Consider the following 25,823-nt stretch of genomic DNA (forward strand, 5'->3'; position numbering starts at 1 on the left):
CGTGCCAACAGCCTCGCCCACAACTCAAAGGAAAATTTCTAACCAACTACTGCTTCTCTGCAGAAACTATGTTCAAGAAAACAACACAGTTTCTTTTACTTGGGCCAAAACTGCACAATCATAATTAAAAGATCACTGGAAACACTTTAAAATAACTCAAAAGATAATCGTAGTGGGACTTTAAACAGGGTCTTAATATCCTTACTAAGGTGTGTATGAAAAATAAAGACATGGACAAACATTAAAGTTACAGCATTCCTTCTTTTCTTCACTCCTCTCTTTGCTTGACTAAAAATTGTTCACTTATCTCTTTTACTCCAGAGGAAGTCTTATATGTGACCTCATACCTGGAGGGGCATGCATACATGCGCACACGCGTGCATGCTCATAGAAACACACTGACCTTGACTGCAGACACACATGATTGTGCTCACTTTTACATTAGAGAAAGGAAAATACATAAAAAGTTTGCTTTAGAGTTATACTCAAAGAAATTTCCTAAAAAAATACCCCAAGGTTATTTTACAGACAAGAGTCATGAAGAAAGCTGACTTTTTGTGTTACTTTAAAAGTATGTTTGTCTAATCGAGCAAATAAGCCCTCTATGTGGACTATTGACCTTTTTGTTCTCAATTTTTCACATTTTTAACCATTAATTTTTGCTTTTTTTTTTCTACTTCACAAAATATCCCAACAAAATTTTTCATCTCGCTCATTTCCTTTAGAGATAAATGACAAGAAATAACTTTGCCAGGCGGCATGAATCATTCTTTCCTCCGGATCTAAACAACACGGTTAAGGTTTTGTTGCAACTGCCGTATTCTATTCTTCAACGCGGTTCCAATTAAAGGTGTTGGCTACACTTCTGGAGGCTTTGCCATGTTTGTGACACCTGTGCACATGACGGAGGGATAATTGGCTTGGAGGCTTTGTAGAGGCCTGTAACGCTTTATGACAGCAGCTATTATTTTGAAGGCTTTTTTTCTTTCTTTAAAATTGTTGTGTTTTTGCTGTATCTCCCTTTCACATTACTGCATATCAAAGCTGCGAAGATGTGGTATGATGACAGATAAAACGTGCAACACAGTTTTTTCTTTGACAGCAATAGCATAGCGGCCATCCATCCATCAATCTTCTATTCCCGCTTTATCCATAGCAGGATCACAGAGGTTGCTGGAAGGTATCCCAGCCATTTTAGGGCAAAGGTTGGGTGCCCTCGTGGATGGACCATTGCCCACAACCACATACAGACATCAACACACTCCTAAGAAACAATTTAGAGTTACCAATTACCCAGTAAAGTGTGTTCCTGCACTGTGAGAGGAAGCCGGAGTGCCCGGAGAAAAAAACTCATGCACAAGGAAAACATGCAAACTCCACAGAGAAAGGACCCAAGCGGGACTCGATCCAGGGCCTTCTCGCTGTGAAGCAACTGTACTAACCACCAGACCACCATACAGCCCTCTTTAGAAATAATATTTTTATATTATTTCCAGATCTTCATAGCACAAGATGCAACAAATATTGTGTTTCCAACCTCTGATCTCCGATCTTGTTTGATGTCACTCAACAAGATTGTATGCAGATGTGCTGAGATCAGTTAACATGCTCACCAGCAGTCTGCACACACCTTTACACTTTGCCATAGAATATATAGTCTATGTGTTTCCATATTAAGCCAAAAACATGAGCCCACAATCACCACCAAATGGTTGTACGAGCTTGTCATTGGTGGAAATGACAGAGCCATCGGCGGGATAAATTCTCCGTAGGTGTAGAGTCCTCCTTACCCCCAGAGCCCCAAGCGCTGTTGGCGTTACCATTTCTCATACCTCGACTCCGGCGCCGACTGCGGTTTGGATCGGTGTAAAAGGCCAGCTGAGGCTCGCTGTCTGCCTCCGTCCCAGAGTCCCCATCTGGGTTCAAGAAAGTTGAACCCGCTGTTGGATTCACACAAAAATACACCTCCAGTGAAGACAAAAGGTATGGGCACTTTGCCCTCTAATTAGTAAGGACAGTGCTGGGGGGGGAGAAATGAGGACAAAACTGGCTTCGCGATTCAATGCAACCAGACTGGAGTACCAAAGCTCATGGCAACTTGAGGGAATTATTGGTTTTCTTTCTTTAAATCTGAGGCTAAAGTTCTCCTAACTTGGACTCAAACTGATGGACATCCTGCTAGTATTACCAAACACTCTTAAAATGTATCGCCCACTCACTATACTGAACTGTGGATTCAGAAGACAAGCAGTTAAAATCTCAAAAAAATTATCTCTAGTCAATAATTTCCCAAAATCCTGAATTCCATTTTATTTAGGTTTTGCTTTGGAACATGGTAGTGCAGTTAGATTAAGCATTCAATAGGTTAAAGACCAATATCCACAGCTTTTTTCAACCTTTAATACTGAATTAATACTGAAAATGCTTCACGAATGTAGCTATTTTGCTTGTGGACTAAGCATTAATTTGGAGTGAATTCATAAACTTTGAAGCGATATATAAATAACATCAATTTAAGTATGACTGTCAGAACCAAATTAGCTTTTTGTCTTTTTTTTAAAGCTTTTATTGCATAACTTTAAAGTTCTTCATAAAGTCTGTGTTAAATGTTAGTTCTAATTGCCAATTGGCATCGATGTAGTTGTATGCAATTAAGTGACCTAGAACATGATGCATGCTGAGACTTCTGATCATATTACAGTTCGCATGGCTCAAACAAAAATAAAAGATAGTAGTACTAAAAGTTTAACAAACACAATCCCTTACAGAAGAGTTCAAAATCAAAATATTACAGAGTTCTAGAATGATATATGAAAGAGGCATGAACCAAATGCAGTGGGCTAATAAAATCAAGCTGTTTCCACTAATGAAGCATACTTAAAAGTAAAAACCTTTTAACTAAACATTAATAATAATTGCATTTAAGCACAGCTTACGGCCAGATCCCTGAAACACCCCATGAAGTTTTCAAAAGAACAGATCAGCTGATCTTGGTTAAAAAAAAAGACAGTAAGATGATAAGTGAAGATCCATCTCACTCGCAGGTACTCTGTAACATTACAATTGTTACATTACAATTCATTGCAATACCTTGTCACATTTTAATACACACTACCATCAATTACGCCTTTGCTTTAAACAACACCTAAATGGCCCTTGGCCACCATACACAACTGGGTCTGGGGTTAATTTACCTATGGCTACGGAAGACACCATTGGCCCAGGGCCTAACTACCAAAGGTTATGGACCCTTTTTTATGGTCATCTTTTTGTAAACAGATCTTTACATGCCAAAGATCATTTCCTATTGAAATTCAATAAGATAGAACAGCCAATCTTGAAACACACCTGTGTCACAGCAACAATGCAGCAGATGTTTATTCAAAAGAGCTTGTATATGAGTGTGGAAAAATACTGTTAAAGAAAAGAAAGAAAAAGTTTGGAAAATCAATGGAAACAGACTTCAGAGGAAGGCACTCGTCTACTAATATTCTAAAATCGCATATATCTTTTTTACTCTTACTTTTTCCTAATTTAGGATTTCAAATTAAAATGTAAAAAAAAAAATAATAAAGTGAGAAGGAAAATTACCTCATCCTCATCACTCCTAAATAAGAATAAGATGTGTGTTATACCATGCATGAAAGTGCTATCACTTATCTCTCTGGTATCTAAATGGCTTATAAATATAGTACAGGGAGTAATATGATGACGACAGTATAAACTCTGATAAACAAACACCCGCTACCGTCCCGATAATGGATCTCAGTTGACTGTGATTTAGCTTTGGCTTTTGCCATTTTTAGAGGGCATGTATCGAAGCCAATCTTACAAGTGTTAGCGGATTGAGCATCACCAACTAAATGGGACGGCGGGGTCTGCTGCCTCAGCTGGATACATGCAAGTTGTAATAAAGCACTGTTGTGAGAAGAGAGCTTCAAAAATCCCCAACCAAGAGGCTGTGAGTGATTAAACTGGAGACAATCCCTTAGAAACAAAGGGGGGATGGAAATAGTTGGCAGGAAAGTCGCTGAGACAGACTGAGAGTTTTTTTTTTCTAACACAGCAGCTTCATCCGCTTTTCATGTTGATGGCTTCACAACAACATGAACTAAAGATATAAATATGTTGTGTAAATATAATTGGCAGCCATGACTATCTGTCAGCGCAGATGTTAGCATCGCTTTACTTCACAAGTGGGAGGCCCTTTCTATTTTTTGGTTGACACCATTGTTTCAAATGCATTTTGTACGTCTGATTTAATAACTAAGCACAATTCAATTCACAGGTTCAGGTTGTGTTTCTTGGCAGGGAACAAAGTCTTTTAAAACATGGCTATCTCCCATTTATGTGTCAATGAGGAAAAGAGAGAAAAAAAAGGACAAATACTTTAATCAAACAAGAGGAACAAATTAAACAGATCCAATAATAATAAAATAAAATAATAATTTTTCACATGCATTCAATTCTGAGAGTTGTCCAAGATTACTCACCAATAAAGAGGAGTGTTTATCAAACATTGAAGTATAGATTCACTCATTCAGCATTTCCAATTGCCATATTTTTCAGAGTATAAGTTGCGGTGTTCACATAGTTTGGCCAGGGGTGGGACTTATGCTATGTTCACACCCGGCTTGGCAAAGCGTGTTCAAGCTTCCACTTCCAAAGAAAAGACTATGCAAACATGTGTATATGTTATATGCCGGCAAAGACGATAATCCACCCATAAAAAGGATCCCACACTCAATCTTTCTCTCTGATGTGAACGAAAAGGAGCTGATATCAATTGTAAATAAATTCAAGAGTAAAAACTAAAAAGACTGTGAGGACGTAGATATGACAGTGGTGAAAAAGGTCATTAATAGTATCTCCAAGTATCTAACGTACATATGTAACTTATAACGAACTGGAAGATTCCCAAACCAAATGAAAATCGCAAAATTGATTCATATCTATAAAAGCGGAGACAAACACCAATTTACAAACTATAGACCTGTTTCTTTTCTTCCACAATTGTCAAAAATTCTAGAAAAAATATTCAATGACAAATTAGTTACATTTATTGATAAATATAACATTATAAATGAAAACCAATATGGTTTTAGAGAAAACAGATCAACGTCATTGGCTATCATTGATGCTGTGGAGGAAATCACAAATGCTCTGGAGGAAAAGAAAAATGCAGCTGAAATTTTCATTGACTTAAAAAAAGCATTTGACACTCTCAATCATGACATCCTACTTGACAAACTGGAAGTGTATGGGATAAGAGGACTAGCGCTAACTTGGGTCAAAAGCTATTTAACGGGAAGAAAACAATTTGTCAAGATTAATCAATTTACATCAGAAACCATAGATACTTTGTGGTATCCCACAAGGATCAATTCTGGGCCCGCTGCTATTCAATATATACAATATATACATAAATGATATATTCAAGGAAACTTATCAATGTTGTAAACATAGAGTTAAACAAAATAAAATCGTGGATAAATTATAACAAATTATCTTTGAAACTAGATAAAACCAAAGTGATGTTTTTTGGCAACTACAACGCCAATACCGAGCTCTCAATTGAAATAAATAATGTCCTAAATGAAAGTGTTACAGAAATCCGATTCTTAGGGGTTGTTGTCAATGACAAACTAAGTTGGAAGCCACACATCAGACACATACAAACTAAAGTCTCAAAAAGTATTTCAATCATAAATAAATCTAAACATATATTAGAATACAACAGTAGATGTTTACTGAACTGCTCCTTAATATTACCATATTTGACCTACTGTACAAAAATTTGGGGGAATAATTATAAGAGCTCACTACATCCTCTCTTTTTACTTCAAAAATGAGCCGTCAGAATTGTACATAAAGCCGGATATCTTGATCATACAAACAATTTATTTTATCAAGCTAGACCTTTAAAACTGTATGACCTTGTGGATTTTGACACGGTGCAACTTTTATACAGAGTCAGTGGGAAATCGTTACCATTCAATATACTAAAACAATTCTTGGAAAATGAAGGAGGCTACAAACTGAGGGGGTGTAGGAACTTTGGAACGGGTTAAGTAATGAGCTCAAAAAATGTTCAAATATCCAAATATTCAAAAATAGGTATAAAGAAACTCTGATTTCACAATATAAAGATAAAAGGGAGTTAAGGATCAACAGGTGTTTGAATAATTCCAAATGATTTCCAAAAATGTGTAAACTTGATTGTGGTGAAATAATCAAAGCTCTTTTAATTACAATCAATGAATATTACATTGTAATGTGTAATAATGATTACTGAAATGTTTAAATTACAATCAATAAGCTATTGTTATTTTTTACTTGATCTGCAATGTGTAGCAATAATTACAGGTTTATTGTGATAATGTGTTCTAATAATAATCAATGATTATTACATATGGGTTAACCGTTACCGTTTACTGAAATCATAAATGAATGTTTTCCAAAGATAATCAATCATTTTGTTACTTGAAAAGAATCTATCGGATCAGAACCGAATTACAAAAACTGTGAAACTATAAAATAAATTAGTTCAGTAGGGGTGGGACTATATAAATTCGCTTCTTCCCACTCCTTTTTAAGCAATACATCAAGCTCTATTTGACTTTAGTTCATGATCACTGTATTATATCTTAGATGACGCCACCCTTCCATTGACGTGTTCTCCCTACCATGACAAAGGTGGATAAAGGTGGAAAGATTTCATGTAATCCATGGACATCAGTGAAGATCACAAATCATTGAAGAAAAAAGGTTCAGAGCACTGTCTAGTGGGTCTAGATCAGTGTTTTTCAACCTTTTTTGAGCCACGGCACACTTTAACCTTGACAAAAATCCCGCGGCACACCAGCATCCAAAAAAAAAAAAAAAACAGAAATTCATGGTCTGTATTGATCGATCCCATGTTCACGAGTTGCTACGCAGCTGTAGATTGCTCTTCCAACTGTAGGTACATGTGATAGTATCAGGTAGCAACATTCCAGTGTGAACACCATATGCTAAAAGCTCGTTCACATTCAGCGTGTTCTTGAACCTGTGACACGTCCAGTTGGTACGTAGTATTATACTGAGGTGCAACTTACATGAGGTTAAATTTTAAAAAAAAATTGACAAATATGTAAGTAATAGATAACAAATAGTGTTTGTTGTTTTCCCACTGACAACCACTAGAGGGCCCTGTAGCTGTGTGTCAGTATTTGCAGAAGAAAACCACCGGCCTCGGTGCAGTTGTTCAAAACTTGACACAAACAATGAGGAATTTAACAGATTTAGGGAAATAAAGTATTATATAGAGTTTAGTTGACTTGTAAGATTGTTCTGCGTGCCATGGTTACCTGAATAATTGTTCATATATTGTGCTATTATATTAGACAGTAATTCAATTCCCACTACGATTCAAGCTAAATATAGTTTCAGCCTATTATGTATTCAGTTCATGTGATTTGCCTTTCAAGATGAAATGTTTGTTCTTGGTCCCATATATTGTTAAATACATTTTTCCCAAAAGTGCGAGTTATAATCCAGAGCACTGATATGTCATTATTCTTCTTTTTTATGCATTTTCTTGGCATCTGCGACTTATACTCCACAGCGACTTATAGTCCAAAATATACTGTACATACACTGCTTTTCACATGGACCAGTTTGGATGAGTTCTGTTGAAATATTTCATCTGTTTTCTATCTTTTCATGTGGAGTAATTAAAAGATTGTTCCTTCTAAGCTCACAGTACAAGTCAACAGAAAGTTTTTAAATGTGGAATATGAACAGATCAAAAGTCTAACAATCTAAAATTAAAACCAACAAGAAAATCTAAAAATGGATTTTGGTTTTCCAAACAAGATGCTCAGAAGGTCAGAAAGTGTGGTGGTGTTGTGGAGAACAAGAGAAAAAGGTCATGCCCACACTAGTTTGTTTGAGTTCTAAAAGACGAGAATCAACACTATGCCAGAAATACCAAAGTGAACTTTCGAACTCAGGCCTGCAGATTCTTCAGCAGCGCTAAGAAAGAACGACAAACTTAGAAAACAGATTTCAAAGTTTTTGTGTTTGTCTTTGCTGCAATTACTCACCTTCTCCTATTATCTACAAGATACGTGAAATCAGAGAGGGATACGTGCAGATCAGAGGAAGCAATCAAGGAGTGAATGTGAATCACTTGAAAAGTCTCCTTTTCAAAAAATTTGAATTTGGGTTCCATTTTGTTGCTATGTAGTGTAAAAGTGGTATTAACACATAAACATTAAGAAAATTGCACAGATGTGTATATAAGTCTAGTGAGGGTAAAATGCCATCAAAACATGTCAAGGTGAGTGCCCTATTTTTATTTAACAAGTAAATAAGCACCTTTATTCTTTAATCCCAAAATAGAAAGGTTACATATGAAATATTCTTAATTTATATCAGCTGATTTTTCCAAAATAATGTTTATTTTGTTAAACTTTACCCTTCCCTTTGGTTCCAGAGAAGACATGATTAATTTTAATAACAGTTTAGTTGACTGCTAAATTATACATTATGATAACAACTGGGTATGCAGAGTTTCATTATGGTCACCTTCAGCACTAACAATCAGCAGTTTTCTGGCTTTGTTACTCTGATTTCTTCGACAACAAACTCCCGACACAATTAAATTTGCCAGCATGTAGAGTAAAAACAAGCAGTGAAAAGAAAAGGTGGCACTTGTTTCCATGTTTGCTGCAGACAATGATCTCGCTGTGGGAGGATTTTCTGACAAATTCTAAAAGTGTGGATCGGAAAAACCCAACAGAAACTCCACAAAACAGCGTAAAGATAACTTAATTGCCCGCTCTGCCACCTCTTTCCTGTAAAGCTTGCTATGTAGAATGCAGATTTGTAGCAGAAAGGTCGTTAAGTTAAAAGGTGTGAATGTGTGTGTGGGTGTTTGTGTTTAGCACCAGCGGAAGAAAAACCTACAGTTTTTGTCAGATAAGATATTAGATAAGATAAGAAATAAGATTTCCCAACATGGAGGATATGCTATATTAATACAGTGAACATGAAAAATAAAAGACTAAATGTTAATAATTTAATGAGATAATTTTTGGGGGGGATTTTGAAAGTTGTAAACAAACTAACTCACAAAGCTACAAACAACAAACCAAAAAAGATTTATAGTTAGTTTCTATACACATTTCTCTAACACTATGAGTGTATTTATAAGCTGAATTCCTAAAAAAAATACAAATAAAGATAAAGAAACAAAAAATTGCTTGTGTAGTTTAATCCCAGGTTTTCTTTTTACTTGTCACTCGGTCAATTGTAATGTGTTTGGAACCTAAACTTCTGTTGATAGCATTGAACGTATATGAGAACTGGACTGAGATACCCTTCCCATAGACTCCTACTGGGAAATAACAGCTAAGACTCAGTCATTGTATTTGTCTGAATAATCATTCTTGCTCTACTACCATTTTTTTTTAAACATCTTCTAATCCTAAAACATAAAAAGCCAAAAATACATTCCTGTCTTTTAAGTTCCTATTGCAAAGAAAGACGCTTTGCTTTTTGGCCCATTCTTTGATTTCCCGATCCAAATTTTGGTTAAACTTCAACAATATCAAAGCAGCTTGGTTAAACAGTTAATTTCTTAAAAAGCCATAGCAATAAAAGCAATTTTGGTGTTTTTCACTAGTTCTTGTGGCCTTTTTCTGATGATGGAGGACGTATATTAAGGAAGTTAAGCTTAGAATTGCATGTCTTTATTTAAATCACTGTGATTCAGGAGCAGACAAAAAATACCTTTTAATTTTTTTTTTATTAGTTATGTATAAAATTTGCCACAAGCTTGTTGCTCCACATGAATTCATTTGTAGATGACTAGATCCATGTACGTCTTTATTTTCCTCGTCCTAGTTGGCATCTGGCTCAAAACTGTATGGCTGGATGGCTCCATTATTGCTCGCCATTTTTGTTTTGGCAATGTTAGGCTGTTATGTGAGAGGCTGTAAGCTTGAGGGAGAGCATGTTAACAGAGAGCAATGGGGAGGAGAAGGGGAGGCGGACTGGCTCTACGCCAAAAGTCCCTCCCACAACTCAGAGTCAAGCGTTTTATGAATTCCTGCAAAAACTAAAAAGCGGCAGGTTTTTGATTTGGCTAAAAATGGCATAATCATAATTAAAAGACCACTGGAAACACTTTTACCATAGATTAAAAGATGATTTAAATAGGTCTTTAAGTAAATGTCGTGATTAAGAAGGATATTTCACCCAGATAGTCCAAAAAACATGGGTACCGGTTATATTTCCTTAAAAGAATCACCCACAGTGAAGTTTGTCGCAATTAACTGAAGTGAGATTTAACAATAACACTCATGGGAACCAGACAGACAAAAACACATGTCTTTAAGCTCTTCCAAGATACAATTTATTCAGAGGAAATACAATAAAAAAGATTCCACATCTTTTTGGAAAAGATTTAGTTAATGATCCAAATGTTAAGACTCCATTCTGTTGACACAATGAATTCTGTTAACTATGTTAAAAATAGCTTATAATGCATGATATTGTTACTTTCTTTTCTGTGCTTCACTGATAACAACTAACTTTTGTTCTTTGAGAAATATACTGGTAAATCCACCCCAACTTTTTCTATTCTTTTTGCTATAGAATTGCTTTAATTGGGCTGAAACCAAAAGCATCTGTGCAACCGAGTGTGAACCAAAGTGAATTACGATCAGAGGTCAAAAGAAAATTTCCAAGATGACATTTTCAAAATGTCGCTGCCTTCTTTTTTTCTGTTTATCATCATGGGCTAATATCTCTTTCTGATTTAGAGGCTGCCTACTCCTCCTTTATTTCCCATGTTTCTCTGTTATCGGTGTTTGAGTTTCAAACTTCAACAGAGGTACACACAAGAACAACACACAGGTTAATGACGATGATGACAGAAAATATGGATTCATAACAGTCAACCTGGGAAAAACTATATTTAATGACAGTTTCAACCAAAATTATGAAGTTATATAAGGAAAAGTAACATTGAAATTCATTAGTTATTTGAAATTCATAATTGAATGAATTTTAATTTACTGTAGCAATAGTATTATTTCTACAGAAATGATGCAAAGCACTGCACTTAATGGAAAATGATGAAAAGACAACACTGACCGATGGAACTAAAATCTAATACTATTCATTCTTTATTGCTCTAAATATTGAGATAGAAGTACCAAAAATAAAACATCTTTGATTTATTTAGGCAAAATTAGGAAAACAAACTAAACTATTCATCAATTATACATCTACCTTTCATTTATTTAATATTCCCTTTACTAATAAAAGCCTACTATCTGCATGTATTGAGCTATATATTTGTACTTTGGCATTTATTACCTGACATCATGGCTGCCATTGCCATTAATGCCAACAGGAGTAAAATAACATTTTTACTAGTTCTTTAGTACTTTGAGTCTAAAGCCTTGATGGTGCTGCTAAACTACTGCAAAGACAACTGCACATTCTAAATTCCTCCCCTCTTCCTTTTACTTTGGCAAGCTGCAAAATGACTTTTTGTAAAATATGCATGTGCAATAACAATATATTTTAATCTAATCCCATATAATCTTATCTAATCCAACTGAATAAAAGATGATAAAAACTGAAAAAAAATGTTTTTTGTACTTGTGCTTTGGCTGAATTTAACATAGTGTTTTATTAAGAAAATGTGTATTAATGGCTTTTTTTGGAGTAAACAAGTGCCAAAAACTCCTTACAGTTGAATGTAAAGGTTAAAAAAATAATATGTACAATATTTTTACCAGTGTTTATAGATTTGGTAACAAATGTCCTTGTCGTTTTCTTCAACACATCTGTCAATGAATGCCGTGTTCCCTTTCAAGAAAGAAAATAAAAACACCTCTTTAGTCATTTACATTTCTTAAAATCGCTGAATGATTGAAGTTCCTAAAACAAACGTTGTCATCCTGCAAACAAATTATGGTAGTGAGAGTGTTTTGTTTTTGTGTGTGTTCTGCGCCGCTTACCACGGGTGTTGCTGGAGAGGCGTTTCCGCTGGCTGGTGGAGGTGTTGTGGGGAAGCAGTGTGTTCTGCTGGTGGTTGCTGTCGATGGGGCTCATGGCGATGATGTTGTCCTTGTATTTGTTCATCAGGGCCAGTTTGGTGTTGTCAGTCACTGTACAGTATTAGGAGATAAACATTGTAAATGGCGTGTACTTGTATAGCGCTTTACTAGCTTCTTAGAAGACCCAAGGCGCTCTGCAGTCACAGTCCCATTCACCCACGCATACACGCATTCACACACTGATGGTGGCTCGACTGCCAAACACTGGCACCAAATGATAACCGTGAGGAGAAATGTGGGGTTCAGTGTCTTGCCCAAGGACATTTTGACACAGGGCAGAAACTGAACCTGCAATATCCCGACTAGAGGTCGATCACTCCACCTCTGCACCATGGCCAAGGAAGTGGAAGTCAGAAAACAAAGTGAATGTTGTGAAGTGACCAGGTTAAACAAAAATGGGGAAAATTTTTTTTTAAACCCAATGGCACAAATGTTTGTACTACTAAAAAAAAAGAATGACCGTAATTTACGCACTAAAAGGCACACTTAAAAGCCTTCATGTTTTTCAAAAAATGATATTGCACCTTATAAAGCGATCCGTGGATTTTTCCCGATCCCCCCCCCACTTAAGGAAAGCAATAGGTACAAACGGCAGACAACTTAAAGCAAATTTTACTTTTATTTAATCAAACGCAGGACAAATGTAACCCCCATTTCTATAGAATAATAAATAAATGAACACACTCTTGGAATCAAAGTCCCAGCTGTGTTTTAAGTTACACTTTGTAGTCTAGACTAAAAGGAGACAAACATTCACCTTGAGAGTCGCACCATTTTCTAAAGGATTAACAATACAGCTCATATCTGGGGTCTAAGTTTTTAATCAAATGAATAAACCCCGTCTTTTCCACGGTATATAAGGGTACCATGTCTCTGGCTATATGCAAAGCGACCGCTTCAGTGATTGTTCTCCACCGTGCCCCTTTTCTAGGGATGGGTACAGAGCCCCAGTATTGAACGAGCCCCGGGCCAATACTCTATCAACATGCTATCGGTACTGGAGAAGACACTTGAGGTGTGGGATTTTTGATCACCGGTCCGCGCTGATGAAGCAGCAGGAGTCGCGGTCAACCGCACCCCCCGCCGAACACAAAATCTATTGGTGGCCGCGTCGCAAATGAATACAATTTCATAATTGCAACGCAGTATTCTTTATTAACAAATAACAGTAACAACTAACTACTAACTAACTATATAGGTGTTGTAGAATGACTATGTGTCAGCGCTCCTTGTGTAAGAGGAAAGAGCGCGTGCCGGAATAAGTTTGTGGTGCTGCTGCCTTTGACTGCGATGGGCTTTAGGCAAATGTTGCAGCGTGGGGTCCTTTTTGGGGAACAAACCTCCCACTCTCACCGGTAGCTATGCTGTCGCTTGCTGATTCCTGCGTGCTATGATGTTGTTAGTCGCTTGCCATACTGCCGTGTGAAACTGACGCTACTGAAGCTCTGGGGAGCCAAAAATGTGCCATTACACAAAAACTCGTAAAAAAAACAGTTGAATTAATTCATTAAATTGATTTTTCGCCCAAGCCTATTTAAAAGGTTTCCTGTTTTGTTGTTGTAACGAGTTTTACTTTGGTCCCCCTTCGGTATGTTTTAAGTCCTGTCTTTCCCTTCCTCTTGTGCTAATCCATAGTCTGATTTAGTCTGTTGTGGTCTGATGTTAGTCTCATGTCTCCCTAGTTTCCATTGCATTTGGAATTTCGAGTTTCAAATTTGCCTTCCTGCTGGCTTGATGTTTATTTTGGTTTTTGTACTTTAAGTTATTAAAGAAATTGGCTACTCCCTCAACTTCCTTCGTGACAATTAACGATGAGTTTACAATGCTGTGCGAGCTATAGTGTGGAAAATACAGTCATCATTAGCTGTTTTGTTCACTGAAAAAAGGGTTTCTAAATTAAAAAGAAAAAAAGCTTTTGAAAATGAAAACTAATTAAGGAAATAAGAAGTGTACTTGTAGGACAGAGAAGTCCTTAATCTATGAAATGTCAAGTGTAAACATTAAAAACTAAAACGGGGACATGCTGATAAAGTAAGAAAGATACTAAACTGCTTGTTTTTCCTTCATTTTTTCTAATTTCTTTGTGATTCAAAGACATTCGTGGTAATTTTAGAAGTACTTTAAAAGTGAGAGCAAAGTCAACCCAACCTCCACTGTCAGCACATCCTCCTCTGTTCAAACTGAAATGCAAATACATTCAGAATTTTCATCAGATTTCATTCCTGGTGCCTTTAGATGGAATCTTTTTTCTGTTCTTGTACAGAATTAATCCCTGCACACGTTTGTACGTCACTGCTGAAGAACTGGGATGTGTGAACATAAACAGCATGCTATATTCTTAGTGCCTTCAGGCATTATAATGAGAGTATTATCATTTAGCTTACAGCAACATTTGGCCTAAATTAGAACTCCTGTTTTGTTTTTGGTGCGTCTTCATTTTTAAAAGATATAGGTGGAAAAGCCAAACTAAAACGTTCTACTGACTGATAATAGTTACTTTGTGTCTTCAGAAAACAAATAAATTTGGAATTTAATAAGTATTCATGATTCTGTTGTCTTTTTATGCCTTTTAAAAAAATCAAAGCTAAAAAAATGTCTTGCAATGATAAAATAACAATTATGTCAATTAAAAAAAGCTTTTTTTAAAGATCGTTTTAATCTGATCACTGAATCTGCTGTTTTAAAAAAAAGAATACCAACATTAAAACATCTCTTCATACAACCTTATTCTATAAAAAAATAAAAAATACATAACTCTGAGACATTTGTATTTGCAGAAAGACATTTTGTACTATCTAGGTTGTTCCAGCCTTCATGTGATTGCAGGCCAGTTATCCTTTCATTTCTGTCCCTTAAAAAAATGTTTTGCCTATAGAAAAATATTACACAAGATATTTCATTATAGGGACAAAAAGCACCTGTAGCTTTATTTTATTTAGTTTATTTACCCTCCTATTTTGGCTATTTTCCCTTTGTAATAACAATTTTAAAATTGGAACAAATTCAACCTATTTGGAAAGCTCTCTTCTAACTCTGTAAATTTTCAAATCTCATGGCAAAACAATCCTTTTTTAATGAGATTAACAAGACACTGGGCCATTAAACTGATACAATTTATGAATGAACACAAATTTAATAGTGCTATTAGAATAATATGCATCTTTGACGGACTAAATTTGAAAAAGGTTTGTTAGATTTAAGGTAAACCACATTTTGCAATGATGGAAATTAGGGAGTTCGGCCATGTTGGATATCAATGGATCAAAGTAAGTGGTAATTATTTAGATAAACTGCAAATGAAAAATCAGATGGATATAACCAAAGTGTCAGTGTCAAAGTGTTTTTCATACTGACGTCCAGATTCCACTGTTCCTTATGAATAATTTCATTCCTGTTGGTTCTTCTCCTGTCTCCAACTCAGCAAAGAAGAAAAGGGATTCAGCACCCCCCACCCCCATCTCACCCCCTGAGATTGCTGCCCAGAACACTAAAAGAAGAAGACAGGAGAACCCAAATGCACAACTGTTGCCAAGCAAAGGGAGGAGTGATGAAAAGCCTGTATTCTTTCTCCACAGAGATTTCCGGGGTGGGTCGCAGTGTGTCCTTGGGCAGTTTGCCCTCCCGCCAAGACACAAAAAAGCAAACCTGCCAAAACCCCAAACAGTTTACTGTTTGTATTTGGGGTTGTTTTTCTGCAATTTTTCTTTTGTTTTTCCAACAAAAATAGTTTTAAACTAAAAAGTTTCAAATCCAAAAGATTCATAAAGTAAAAGTGAAAAAAATATGACTTTTTTCTCAACTTGGAAACCTATAGAAGTGCAACTTGTCGAGCATGGGACACGCATTTACCCCATGACGTTCACACTGAACAAGCAGGGAGGGGCTTATTCTTATCCCTTATGCTATCCTATGGGGTCAAGATGACCATTGACGTGTTCTCCCTACCATGACAAAGGTGGATAAAGGTGGAGAGGAAACCAGTGAACATTACAAATCATTGAAGAAAAAAGTTCAGCGCACTGTCTAGTGGGTCTAGATGACCCCACTCCCAATGTCAAAGTGCCTAAGATAGAACAAGGGTCACTACTGTATTTTCTTTTGCTATTGTTTGCTAGCACATGTCAGCTAGCTGAAGTTGGAAGAGACTTGGTGCGAAATGTCAAAGCAGTGCAGATATCTCAAATCTTGCTCCAGGCTTTTTCTTTCACGGTTCTGTTCTGATTTATGAAAGACTTGGTGTCAGGTAATTTAAGCCGGGCAAACCGTTATAGTTAATTTATCCTTAGTGATCAATTTTCAAACAGTTGGCACTTCAGTGTATTAAAAAGGGGCTCCTTTCATACGTCACTACCAAATCCGGGTCCCTGATTGGTCAAAGTTCAACCTGGTTTAACGTTCAGTGGATACACGTTTTTTTTTTCCTAGAGCCTAAACACAGTCGTAGAAAGTTCTGTAGCGACGCATTAATGCAAGAGTTCTGAATGTGGAAGCCCAAAATGCACATATATTCAAATTTACATAACTTTTTCTTGATGTGGTGGCTTAAACGGGTGTTGCAGAGGGTGATGTGAACATAGTTGAACACCGACAATCTCTCCTAATAATCCTCTACTCAGTAGGTAGTTCCAGTTTTAAGGCTTTCCAGTCTTATTCAATACATGTTTTTTCTTTCATCCTTTGCCCATCTGAACCGCAGGCTTACCTGGAGTAAGGTCCATATTATTCTTGTCGTTACAGCCCTGCAGGGAGTCCAGGGTGCGGGTGACCTGGCTGGAAAACTCCTCTCCACCATTCATACACTCCCGCTGAAGATGGTGGCGCAGGTCAGTAATGTCATATTCATACCTGCAAAGGCAGTGGAAAGAAATTGGCTTCACGTAATGGTGACTTGTCTTAATTACAGTAAATGTCAGAGTGGTTAATGAAGGAAATACAGATTCCACGTGTGATAGGAGTTTATGGTAAGTTGATAAGTTTAAGCCTTAAAATTCATGTCAGACAGGAACAAAAACACTAAAGGATAATAGTACAAAAACTGAAAAAAGGTTTGTTTAGTTGGTTGCTTGGAATCATCATTGCCAGGTTTCAGGGGATTTACATAACATTTAAAATCTTACTGCTACCCCAAAAACCCAACCATTCATCTCTTACCCGTCCAGAATTGGTGTCTCTCGAATGCTGAGGGTGCCACTGGAGTTCGGCCCTTGACCCCGAGAATTCCTTAAGCTTTCGCGGGCCTGACCTCCCATCAGCACCGATGGGATATAGTGAATCTCATTGGCTGCCTCAGCGCTGGCACTCTTCTGAGGCTGAGGGATGCGGCGGCGTTTACACCACCGCCTGCGAGTATACAGGATCAGGACAAGGCACAGGACTGACAGCAGAAGGGCGATCATTCCACCCTGAAGCGGGGGGGGACGACAGCGTTTGGAGCAGAGACAGAAAACAGGGTGACAGGAGAAAAGGGAGGGAGAGAGGGAGCACAGTGTCAAAGACAGAAACAGAGTCATAGTCTTTGCCAAGTAGAGTTTAGATCAAAGTCCAAGTCTTGATGCCAAAAGCGGGATTTCAAAACAGTTGCTAGTAGAATTTGGCAAATAATGTCACGGGTGCTTGGAGGGACAGTATCTACTATGCCATTTCATCTTCAAACTACCTATAGGAAGGTTTAGAATATGGATTTGAATGTGTTTTTTGTCACTGTCAGCCATATAAAAATGGAAAGCAAATGTAAGTAATACTAAAGGCTCAAGTGAAAAGGAGAACTCTAAAGGTTATGACCATTTTTCTAGGTTAAGTAGTTGACAAACAGATAATTAATATTCAATACATACAGGTTTTTATATCAAAGATTTTTAATAAACAGCATTTGGTGTCTATTAGGCAGTTTGACCAATTTGAAAACCTTAAAGATGTAACAAAGAGAACAAATTATTGGATCGTCGATCTTTTATTTGTCTATTAAACTGTTCAACAAAAATCCAAAGCTCGGAAGGTCACGCTTCCAGAACTCACAAATGTTCAATTTTAATCCTCTAAAAGAATGTTTCAAAGTTTTTAAGAAGGTTTGTTTTATTATTTGCGGGCAAACTAAATAAACCAAAATATTTTCTAATTAAATGGAGATTAAAAAAAATACTTAAAAGCCAAATGGGTTTACACTTTAGTCTATTTTATCAGAGCAATAAGAAGCAAAAACAAATATATTTTTTGTATTGTTTTATGAATTATAATAGTTTATCGAATATTTTTCAAATGAGCATTAATCATCTGATTAATTCCCATCAACCAATATTAAATATCTATTTAATATAGATATTCGGTCGATGCCAGAAAAAACAGCTGTAAGGAGTGTCTGAAACTATTTATTTAGAGGTTGCGCAGGGGTAGAGTGGTCGACCTGTATTGACTGTATGCCTTGGCCACCCGAAGTGGCGAAGTGAAGACACTGAACTCCCCATTGTTTCTGGTGGTTTTGGATGGCGCCAGTGTTCGGCAGCAGAGCAGCCATCAGCGGGTGAATGTGTGTGTGCATGAGTGAATGGGACTGTGACAGTAAAGCATTAGAAAAGAACAATATAAGTATACCTTTGTATATATGTATGATGCGATGAGCACTAAACAGTCTTATCAGGTTGGGTGTGCAGAATTTGTATTTAAACTTCAGCAGGACAAAAGCAAAAGAGATGAAGCCAACTTGTACAATGCCAGTTCTGAGATACAGAATTTTGTTCTGACAACAAAAGCTACAGAAAAAATTTGAAAAGCATAAAAAAAATTCCCAGAACAAAATGACAGCATGACAAGCCAGCTTTTGTCATTAGCAATGTCACAATTTATAGACTCATGGGGCACATGGAGCTGAGGTACATGTCACCAAACCGCTATTTTACTTTACATCTTTAAAATGCACCAAAAAAATGCATATCTTTTTTTCAACCTGTTTGAAAAGATTCCCATTGTTGTTTTTTTAAAAGACATTCTGTGTTCAAATGTGCATTTGATGTCCTGAGTCTGACGGCACAGAAGATTGATTCAGTTCAAGCAAGGCTGGAAGGAAAACAAGTTTCCCAGATTCTATACTGGAGAGGCTTTTGCTACTGAACTGATGCTGAATGCTGAACTGACTCATGCTGAAGTCCTGGAAAATTTATAAGAACAAACTACTTACAATTCTAAACATTGGTGCCAGCAATGTCATCAAAACAATAGATCACCTTGGACGTCCTAGTTTCGGATGCTTTGCACTTTGTCTTCCCCTTAATGAAGTACAGCTAACTCAGGGTCGCAGGAGTGACGCTGTGTCCATTGGACATTTCAAACATTCCAGGCACTATCATGCTTGGAGGACATTCAAAAGGAACCAAACATGCAACCCAAATGTCATCAGCAAGAAGTGGTTCTGTGGTAAAAAAGCACTTTTTTCCTCATCCAGTGCACAGCGTGCCTTGTACAGTATGTATAAGTGATGTGTTACACCATTCATTCCATCAAAACTAAAGCTTTTCTTCAGAAAGTAGCACTGAAAATCAGACACAAAATCAAGTAAGAATCAACTAGGCTTGCAATCAATTGAAATGAAACAGAAGGTATTTGCCTTGTTTCTTCAGTTCATGTGTTCCAGGAGACAGAAATACCCCTTGACTGGGTCAGCTAGCATGAACTCCTTCATTCTGCTTTTTTTCTTCTCTGATTTTTAATGACTTATGAAATGTTCCATGGGGTAAAGAGATACGGCAGCGTCTACTCCCACAGAGAGCTGGGGGATTGGCACAAGATTGACAGATGAAGGGCGATGAGGCTGCCCCGAGGACAGGTTAGTAGGGGACAGAGCAGCGACAAAATCAGACAGAAACTGGAGAGCGCGAAAGCCAGCGTGATGGGAGAGTCAAAGAGGGAGCAGAAAAAGGCAAAAGTGGAGTCAGATGATCCTGCCAAGAAGCTGGACATGGATCAAAATGAAGGCAAGTCAAAAGTACACAGCCTGCAGAAACATAAAAGACTACAAGACTACAGAGTTGAATATCTTTTCTGCATTTTTAGGCAATTAAACTGTAAAAGGTGCCTTATTTGACCTATTCCAAAGATAATGATGAAAAGTTGAAATTGCCATGTTTTCCGCACTCTAGGGCACACTGGATTATAAACCACATTGCCAATAAATGGTCTATTTTTTAACTTATATCATATATAAGGTACACCAAATTTGAAGGTAGACATGTTAGACATGTTAGGACCGCTAGAAGCGTTAGGCACTTCACATAGCATATTCACAATACCTGTAACTCCCAACATTGTTTGCAACACATAAAAAAAAGCAGACTAATACTGCTAAAACAAATGTTGCTGTGACTTTGGTTAACTCCCAACCTCGTTTGTGAAACGTAAAATCTAAACACAGTCCAACAACACCACACCTTAGCGTACTCACAATAACACCTAATGTCATGCATGTCCATATACAAGTCTCAGTGGATTACTGTCAGTTGAAAAAAAAGAATTCAGGCTTTTAAGTGTGCCCGATAGTGCGAAAAATGCAGTATGAGAAAACTGTTTTAAAATAGACTAGAAAGTGACTAGAAATCCTGTCTGGATTTTAGGGCCAACAGACTAATTTTTAACTTCCATACTCTGTGATATTACTACTGCACACGTGTGCGGTTGTGTTTGTGTGTGTGTGTGTGTGGGGGGGGGGGGGGGGGGTTGCGTGCATGTGTGTGTGTAGAGCCACAAAAAAGACAGAGAAATTTATATTTTATTGTTGAAGAGTTGTTTTTAAAATAACTTGCAACTTTATTTTATTTTAAACAGATTGTAGTGGTGGATTTGTTTTTATGAAAACACATCTGATTCATTAAAAAATTCACACACACAAAAAAGTCGTGACGTAAAAAGCAAAACTGACAGTTTGAGTAATTTGCCTGAAACATCTCTTGCCTAAAATGTTCTGAAATTAGAACAAAATGGATCTCAGTTGCTCGTGTTACTTTAACTTGTGAGAAAAACAAAGGAAGTAAAAGCTTATTTGCATGAATTGTTTGCTTAATTTACAAAGTCAAGGACATTAACCAAGGGCACAGTGACATAAGCCACTTGTGCAGTCATTCAGCATTCAAAGTGGTCACAAAGAAAACCTGAATTACTTAGTTTGCCATGATTAGGTTTTTAGCATTTGAAAGTCAGCAATCATGAGCTCTATTCACACACAAAACAGTAATAAAAACCCTGAACACAACAGTTGCTTGTCAAAACTAAAAGGCCATTTCTATCCATGATGAGTTTGAACTTTAATGTGTTCTTAGTCGATAAAAATAACGACCTATGAAGTTTCCTGTGATTGATCGATTGTGTTATTTAGGGTAATAAAAGCGCTACAGTTGCTCAATCAACATCTTTACTTTGGGAAATATCCTAGTTAGCTTCCGTTTTGCAAAAGCTGAACAAAAAAACACAACCAGCCAACACATAATCTGCAGCAGACAGTCTGGGAAATGACTATTTTTTTAAACCAAAATCTAAAACATGCAATTCTAGTAGTGGGTATACCACATTTCATTACATTTCCAAACCCCCCATGTTTGTTATTGTGCAGTTGAGAAAAGTTGTTGCCTTTTTTTTGCACTGTGGCATATGTGTTCATCATCAACCCTTTGACATCAGAGATTTAGCTCCAGGGTTTCCATTCTTTTGACATACTGTAACTCTTCAACCTTTGATGCAAATAATGTAAATCAGCAAAGCAAAAATGCACGGCCGCTTCTCTGCGTCAGAATCAGCAGATTTGCGTAAATGATCGAAGACTAACGGTATATCAAAGAGGGTCGGTTATTTAGGCATCGTCTGCGACATCTCCTGTGTTTAAAGGCTTAACCACAGGACACCCAAATAGGCATAACTCTATAACATTTTTAGCACAGCAAAATATTGCCTATGTGACAGCACCTTAATACAGAAAGAAGTTAAAATCTGTGTAGTACAAGAGGTTTGATATACAGTACCTCTTGAGCTACTTAATATAACCAAACATTTAGAAGGAAAAAATGCAGCTTTTTAATGTAATAATCTAATGTTAAGCATTTGCATGATAATTATGGTTAGATTTACTGTGAAATTATTTGAGAAGTAAGTTGAATGTAGAGTGAAGCTTTGATGTACCATTAGGATCCCTCACTGTTTCATTCATCCTCCACTAAACTACAGTGAGACGCCAAATGTCAAGTACTTCAAGAGGTTTTCAATCAAATAAGCTTGAGTGACAAATGTAATTTAAGCCCATCAACCAACATTAGCGACCACATGCAGAGGGAGCTAATAAAGGCTATTCAGAAAGGAAAAAAAACGGCTTTATGCCAACATTACTTTGAATCAAAGTGGGGACTAAGTGGACTGTGTTCCTTCATATTGGCAATAAAATCGAACCACACATCAAAGCATGCCAGCGATCTAGCAGCGTAATCCAATTGCTAATGGATGGGGGTTGGTGTTATAATGGTAGCAGGGCTACATATGACTTCCACTCCTTTCATGACAACGGAGGACAGAAGACATGGTCTTTTGTCAGACTGGCGGTGCGAGCACGCCTCTAAAAACTAAACTATCAATCTGTCACTTAATCTATGGACATTAAGAATCAAGAAGGCGGAAAGATCTGTAAAATCTGACAGCTACAAGATAGCAGGAGGAAGTTTCTGGTTGAGAATATAATAAAGTTTATCTGTGCGGCGGGGCCACTGATTGAATTTGATGTGAGGTCACCACGCTAACAGGAAACTGACAGTGTTCACATACTGAATCTATGCTTTCACGGATTTCTTATCTCAACAGGGTCTGAATCCAGGACAGAAGTATACGAGTGAATAAAAGGGGGGGACGACATGAAGCTGTAGGGAATTTTGAGAGCTAGCTTTTAAAAATGGAACTGTTCAATGACATTGGACAACTGTGAAAGTCAAAAGCTCACCAGTCACACAAGATTTCCTCCCCTGGAAATGCTGGAAATGAGAATTAATAGTAGAGCTGAAATATCTGATTTAATTCACCAGGTCTTATAAGGACTAACACTGAAAAAAGGACACAATGCTAAAATTCTGGAAGTGAAATTGAATAAAAAACTGTTACTATATTTTTTATTCTTTTGGAACCAAAACTGCAGACAGAAATACTTAACAATCAGGGTAAAAAAAAATGCAGGGAAACATCAAAGTAATTAATTTCCTTCAACTCCAATCCAGTATCTTTAATAACCCAGACATATACAGTTAATTTTAAGAGAAATTATAATTTCCAAATCTCCATTGGTCATGTAACAAGAGGCTTTAAATACCTGTACCAAGTGTGGAGATGCCATTTAGCTTACATAGCTGTTATAGTATTTTTGGACAACAAATAACATAACTAATTACTGTTGTGGTGCAGAGATTAACCGGTTAACCTCTGATAGTCACAGGTTTGGTTCCCACCTTGCCCACCATGTGTTAAAAGTGTTCTTGCGCAAGACACTAAACCCATATTGCTCTTGGTTGTTAAAGGGTTGGCACCAGTGTAAGGTAGCAGTGCCACCATCGGTGTGTGAAAGCGTGTGTGCATGGTATTGTAACTTTTATGCTATGTTCACTTCAGGCATGTGACATGCATTCAAGAATGTGTTAAAAGCACAATCTTTATTTAGCATATAGTATTTACAATGGACAATCGCTACCCAATACTACTGAATGCCCGCAACCTACAGTTGGAAGAGGTACGATGCGAAATGTCCAAGTCAATTTTCCATGGTTGATACTTCCGTGAATTGAAAGAGACACTGTCCATACGTCACTACCAAATCAAAGTCCCTGAGTGGTCAAGGTTCAGTCGGGTTTAACTTGCAGTGCACATTCAGTGAACACACTGAGGCAAGGTGGGGTTCAGCGTGTCAAAACTGAATGCTGAAAAAACAGTTTAGCTGTCCTCTAAAATCTCAGGTTTAACATTTTAATAAAGACAATAGCAAATATGTTGTTGTTGTTTTTCTTTATTGATATATCAGATCCAGTTTTGTTGGTATTTCTAAAGCATAACTGTTATTTTAAGTTGTCAATAAACAGTCCTGTGCTGATGGTAGTCTGCACTTACATTATGGCATATTCATAGTTTGTTAGCGTGTTATAAGCTTGTTTTACTCAATTCATCCTCTTCAAAAAACTTGTTTTCAATAGGACACAGTTTCACACTGCAGATTATCCAGGTTTCTGCATTCATCTTTTGTTTTTAGTTTGTGCAGTTACTCATGCATCTCTTTGGCACAAATGCTTAACTGCTTCAAAAATGAATCCTAAAGGTTTATTGAATCAAATCCAAAACTCATTTTTATACTTGCTCATCTGTGACTAGTTCTATTTGGTATCAGAGAATAAGAAGTAGTGACTCACTGTGTTTGGCCAAATATCCCACAAGTAAAACTTTATGCTAGAATCCAAAATATCCAACTGCGTAGGTGTTCTCCATAAAACCTGTAGGATTAAGTCAACATAGGAACGGTGATGATTGCTCGGCTCACATTAGATCAACCGCTTCGTTTTATGGAATATGAAGGCAGGAGATTGCTATACCTGTCATACATTTTTCCACAGAACCAAAAAGGATTTTTTTCCCATATATGAGACCACTTCTATCAGTTTAGCCTTTTCAAATAAGCAAATGTGAATATGGTAAATGGTATTTATATGCGCTTTAGAATTTCCTTAGAAGGCCCAAAACACTTTGAAGTCACAGCCCCAATCACACATTCACACACTGATGGTGGCTCTGTTGCCATACAGTGGCACCAACCTATAACCATCAGTGGCAATGTGGGGCTCAGTGTCTTGCCCAAGGACACCCCAACGCATGGACAGGCTAGGTAGAAATCAAACCTGCAATCCTTTACCACTGCAGCACGACCACCCCAATATTGCATATGCAATATGTGAAATGGTAAATTGTCTGTTCTCCTTTACTCTGTAACACCAAACATGAACGCGCACTGTTAGAGTGGGATGAATATCACTACATGTTTTGTTTTGGAACTATTTTGTGCAGCACAAAGTTACGTGTCTGTATAAACAAAGACGGAGCCTCCTGCCCCACGTTCCTCATGGGTGTCAGGCTTCACGGCTACCAGAAAGGTGACAAAGTGTCTGCAGTCTCGATTATTACTGGGCAATATATAATATTCTGAGAAGATGTCTGTACCAGAGAGCACAGGTGAAGGCTCAAATGCAGCTCGAGAGCAGTCCGCTGCAGAAGAATCAACACGCACCCCCAACACACTTGTGTGCGCTCCTTCCTCGTACACATGTAGCGCGCTGACACACACACACATAGTCATTCTACAACACCTATATTGCTAGTTCATTAGTTAGATAGTTAGTTGTTACTGTAATTATTATTATTTTTTTACTTGTCCTGTCCAACAGCTGGGCAAACAGATGATAGCTGAAGGGTCTCTTGTGTTGGACATCTTTTACTTTAACAACAGGGGTTATTAATTTTTTCTCACACACCAGAGGTATGTCTGAATAAACCCCTTTTGTAATCAAGGCTGGTTAATCACCGCAGTGATCAAAAATCCCAGACTGTCACAGCTCTAGCTGCGGTAGATGTATAAGTTTTAATAAATCAAACTGTGGTTTAAAAGAGACAGAAATATCTACTGAGTGTGAAAATGGTTCAAGTCTGGCTCATTAT

The 25,823-nt window shown here is 37.2% G+C and overlaps 1 protein-coding gene across 6 annotated transcripts in view; it reads right to left on the bottom strand.

Moving 5' to 3' along the window:
* Positions 1–25,823, bottom strand: part of astn1 (astrotactin 1) — a 339,165-nt gene that overhangs the window by 251,982 nt on the left and 61,360 nt on the right. For 2 of the 6 annotated variants that reach the window (XM_020710964.3, XM_011486589.4), the window contains exons 3-6: positions 17,271–17,521; positions 16,822–16,964; positions 12,021–12,170; positions 1,791–1,940 (exon numbers count right to left, since the gene is read on the bottom strand). In XM_020710964.3, the coding sequence (XP_020566623.1) occupies positions 1,791–1,940; positions 12,021–12,170; positions 16,822–16,964; positions 17,271–17,521 (694 nt within the window). The remainder of the gene's footprint in view (positions 1–1,790; positions 1,941–12,020; positions 12,171–16,821; positions 16,965–17,270; positions 17,522–25,823) is intronic. The other 4 variants (XM_004079140.5, XM_011486590.4, XM_011486592.4 and 1 more) reach the window with 2 other exon arrangements.

This window comes from Oryzias latipes, chromosome 17 (assembly GCF_053564925.1).
Source record: "Oryzias latipes strain Hd-rR chromosome 17, Olatipes_Hd-rR_3.1".
Classification (NCBI taxonomy): Eukaryota; Metazoa; Chordata; class Actinopteri; order Beloniformes; family Adrianichthyidae; genus Oryzias; species Oryzias latipes.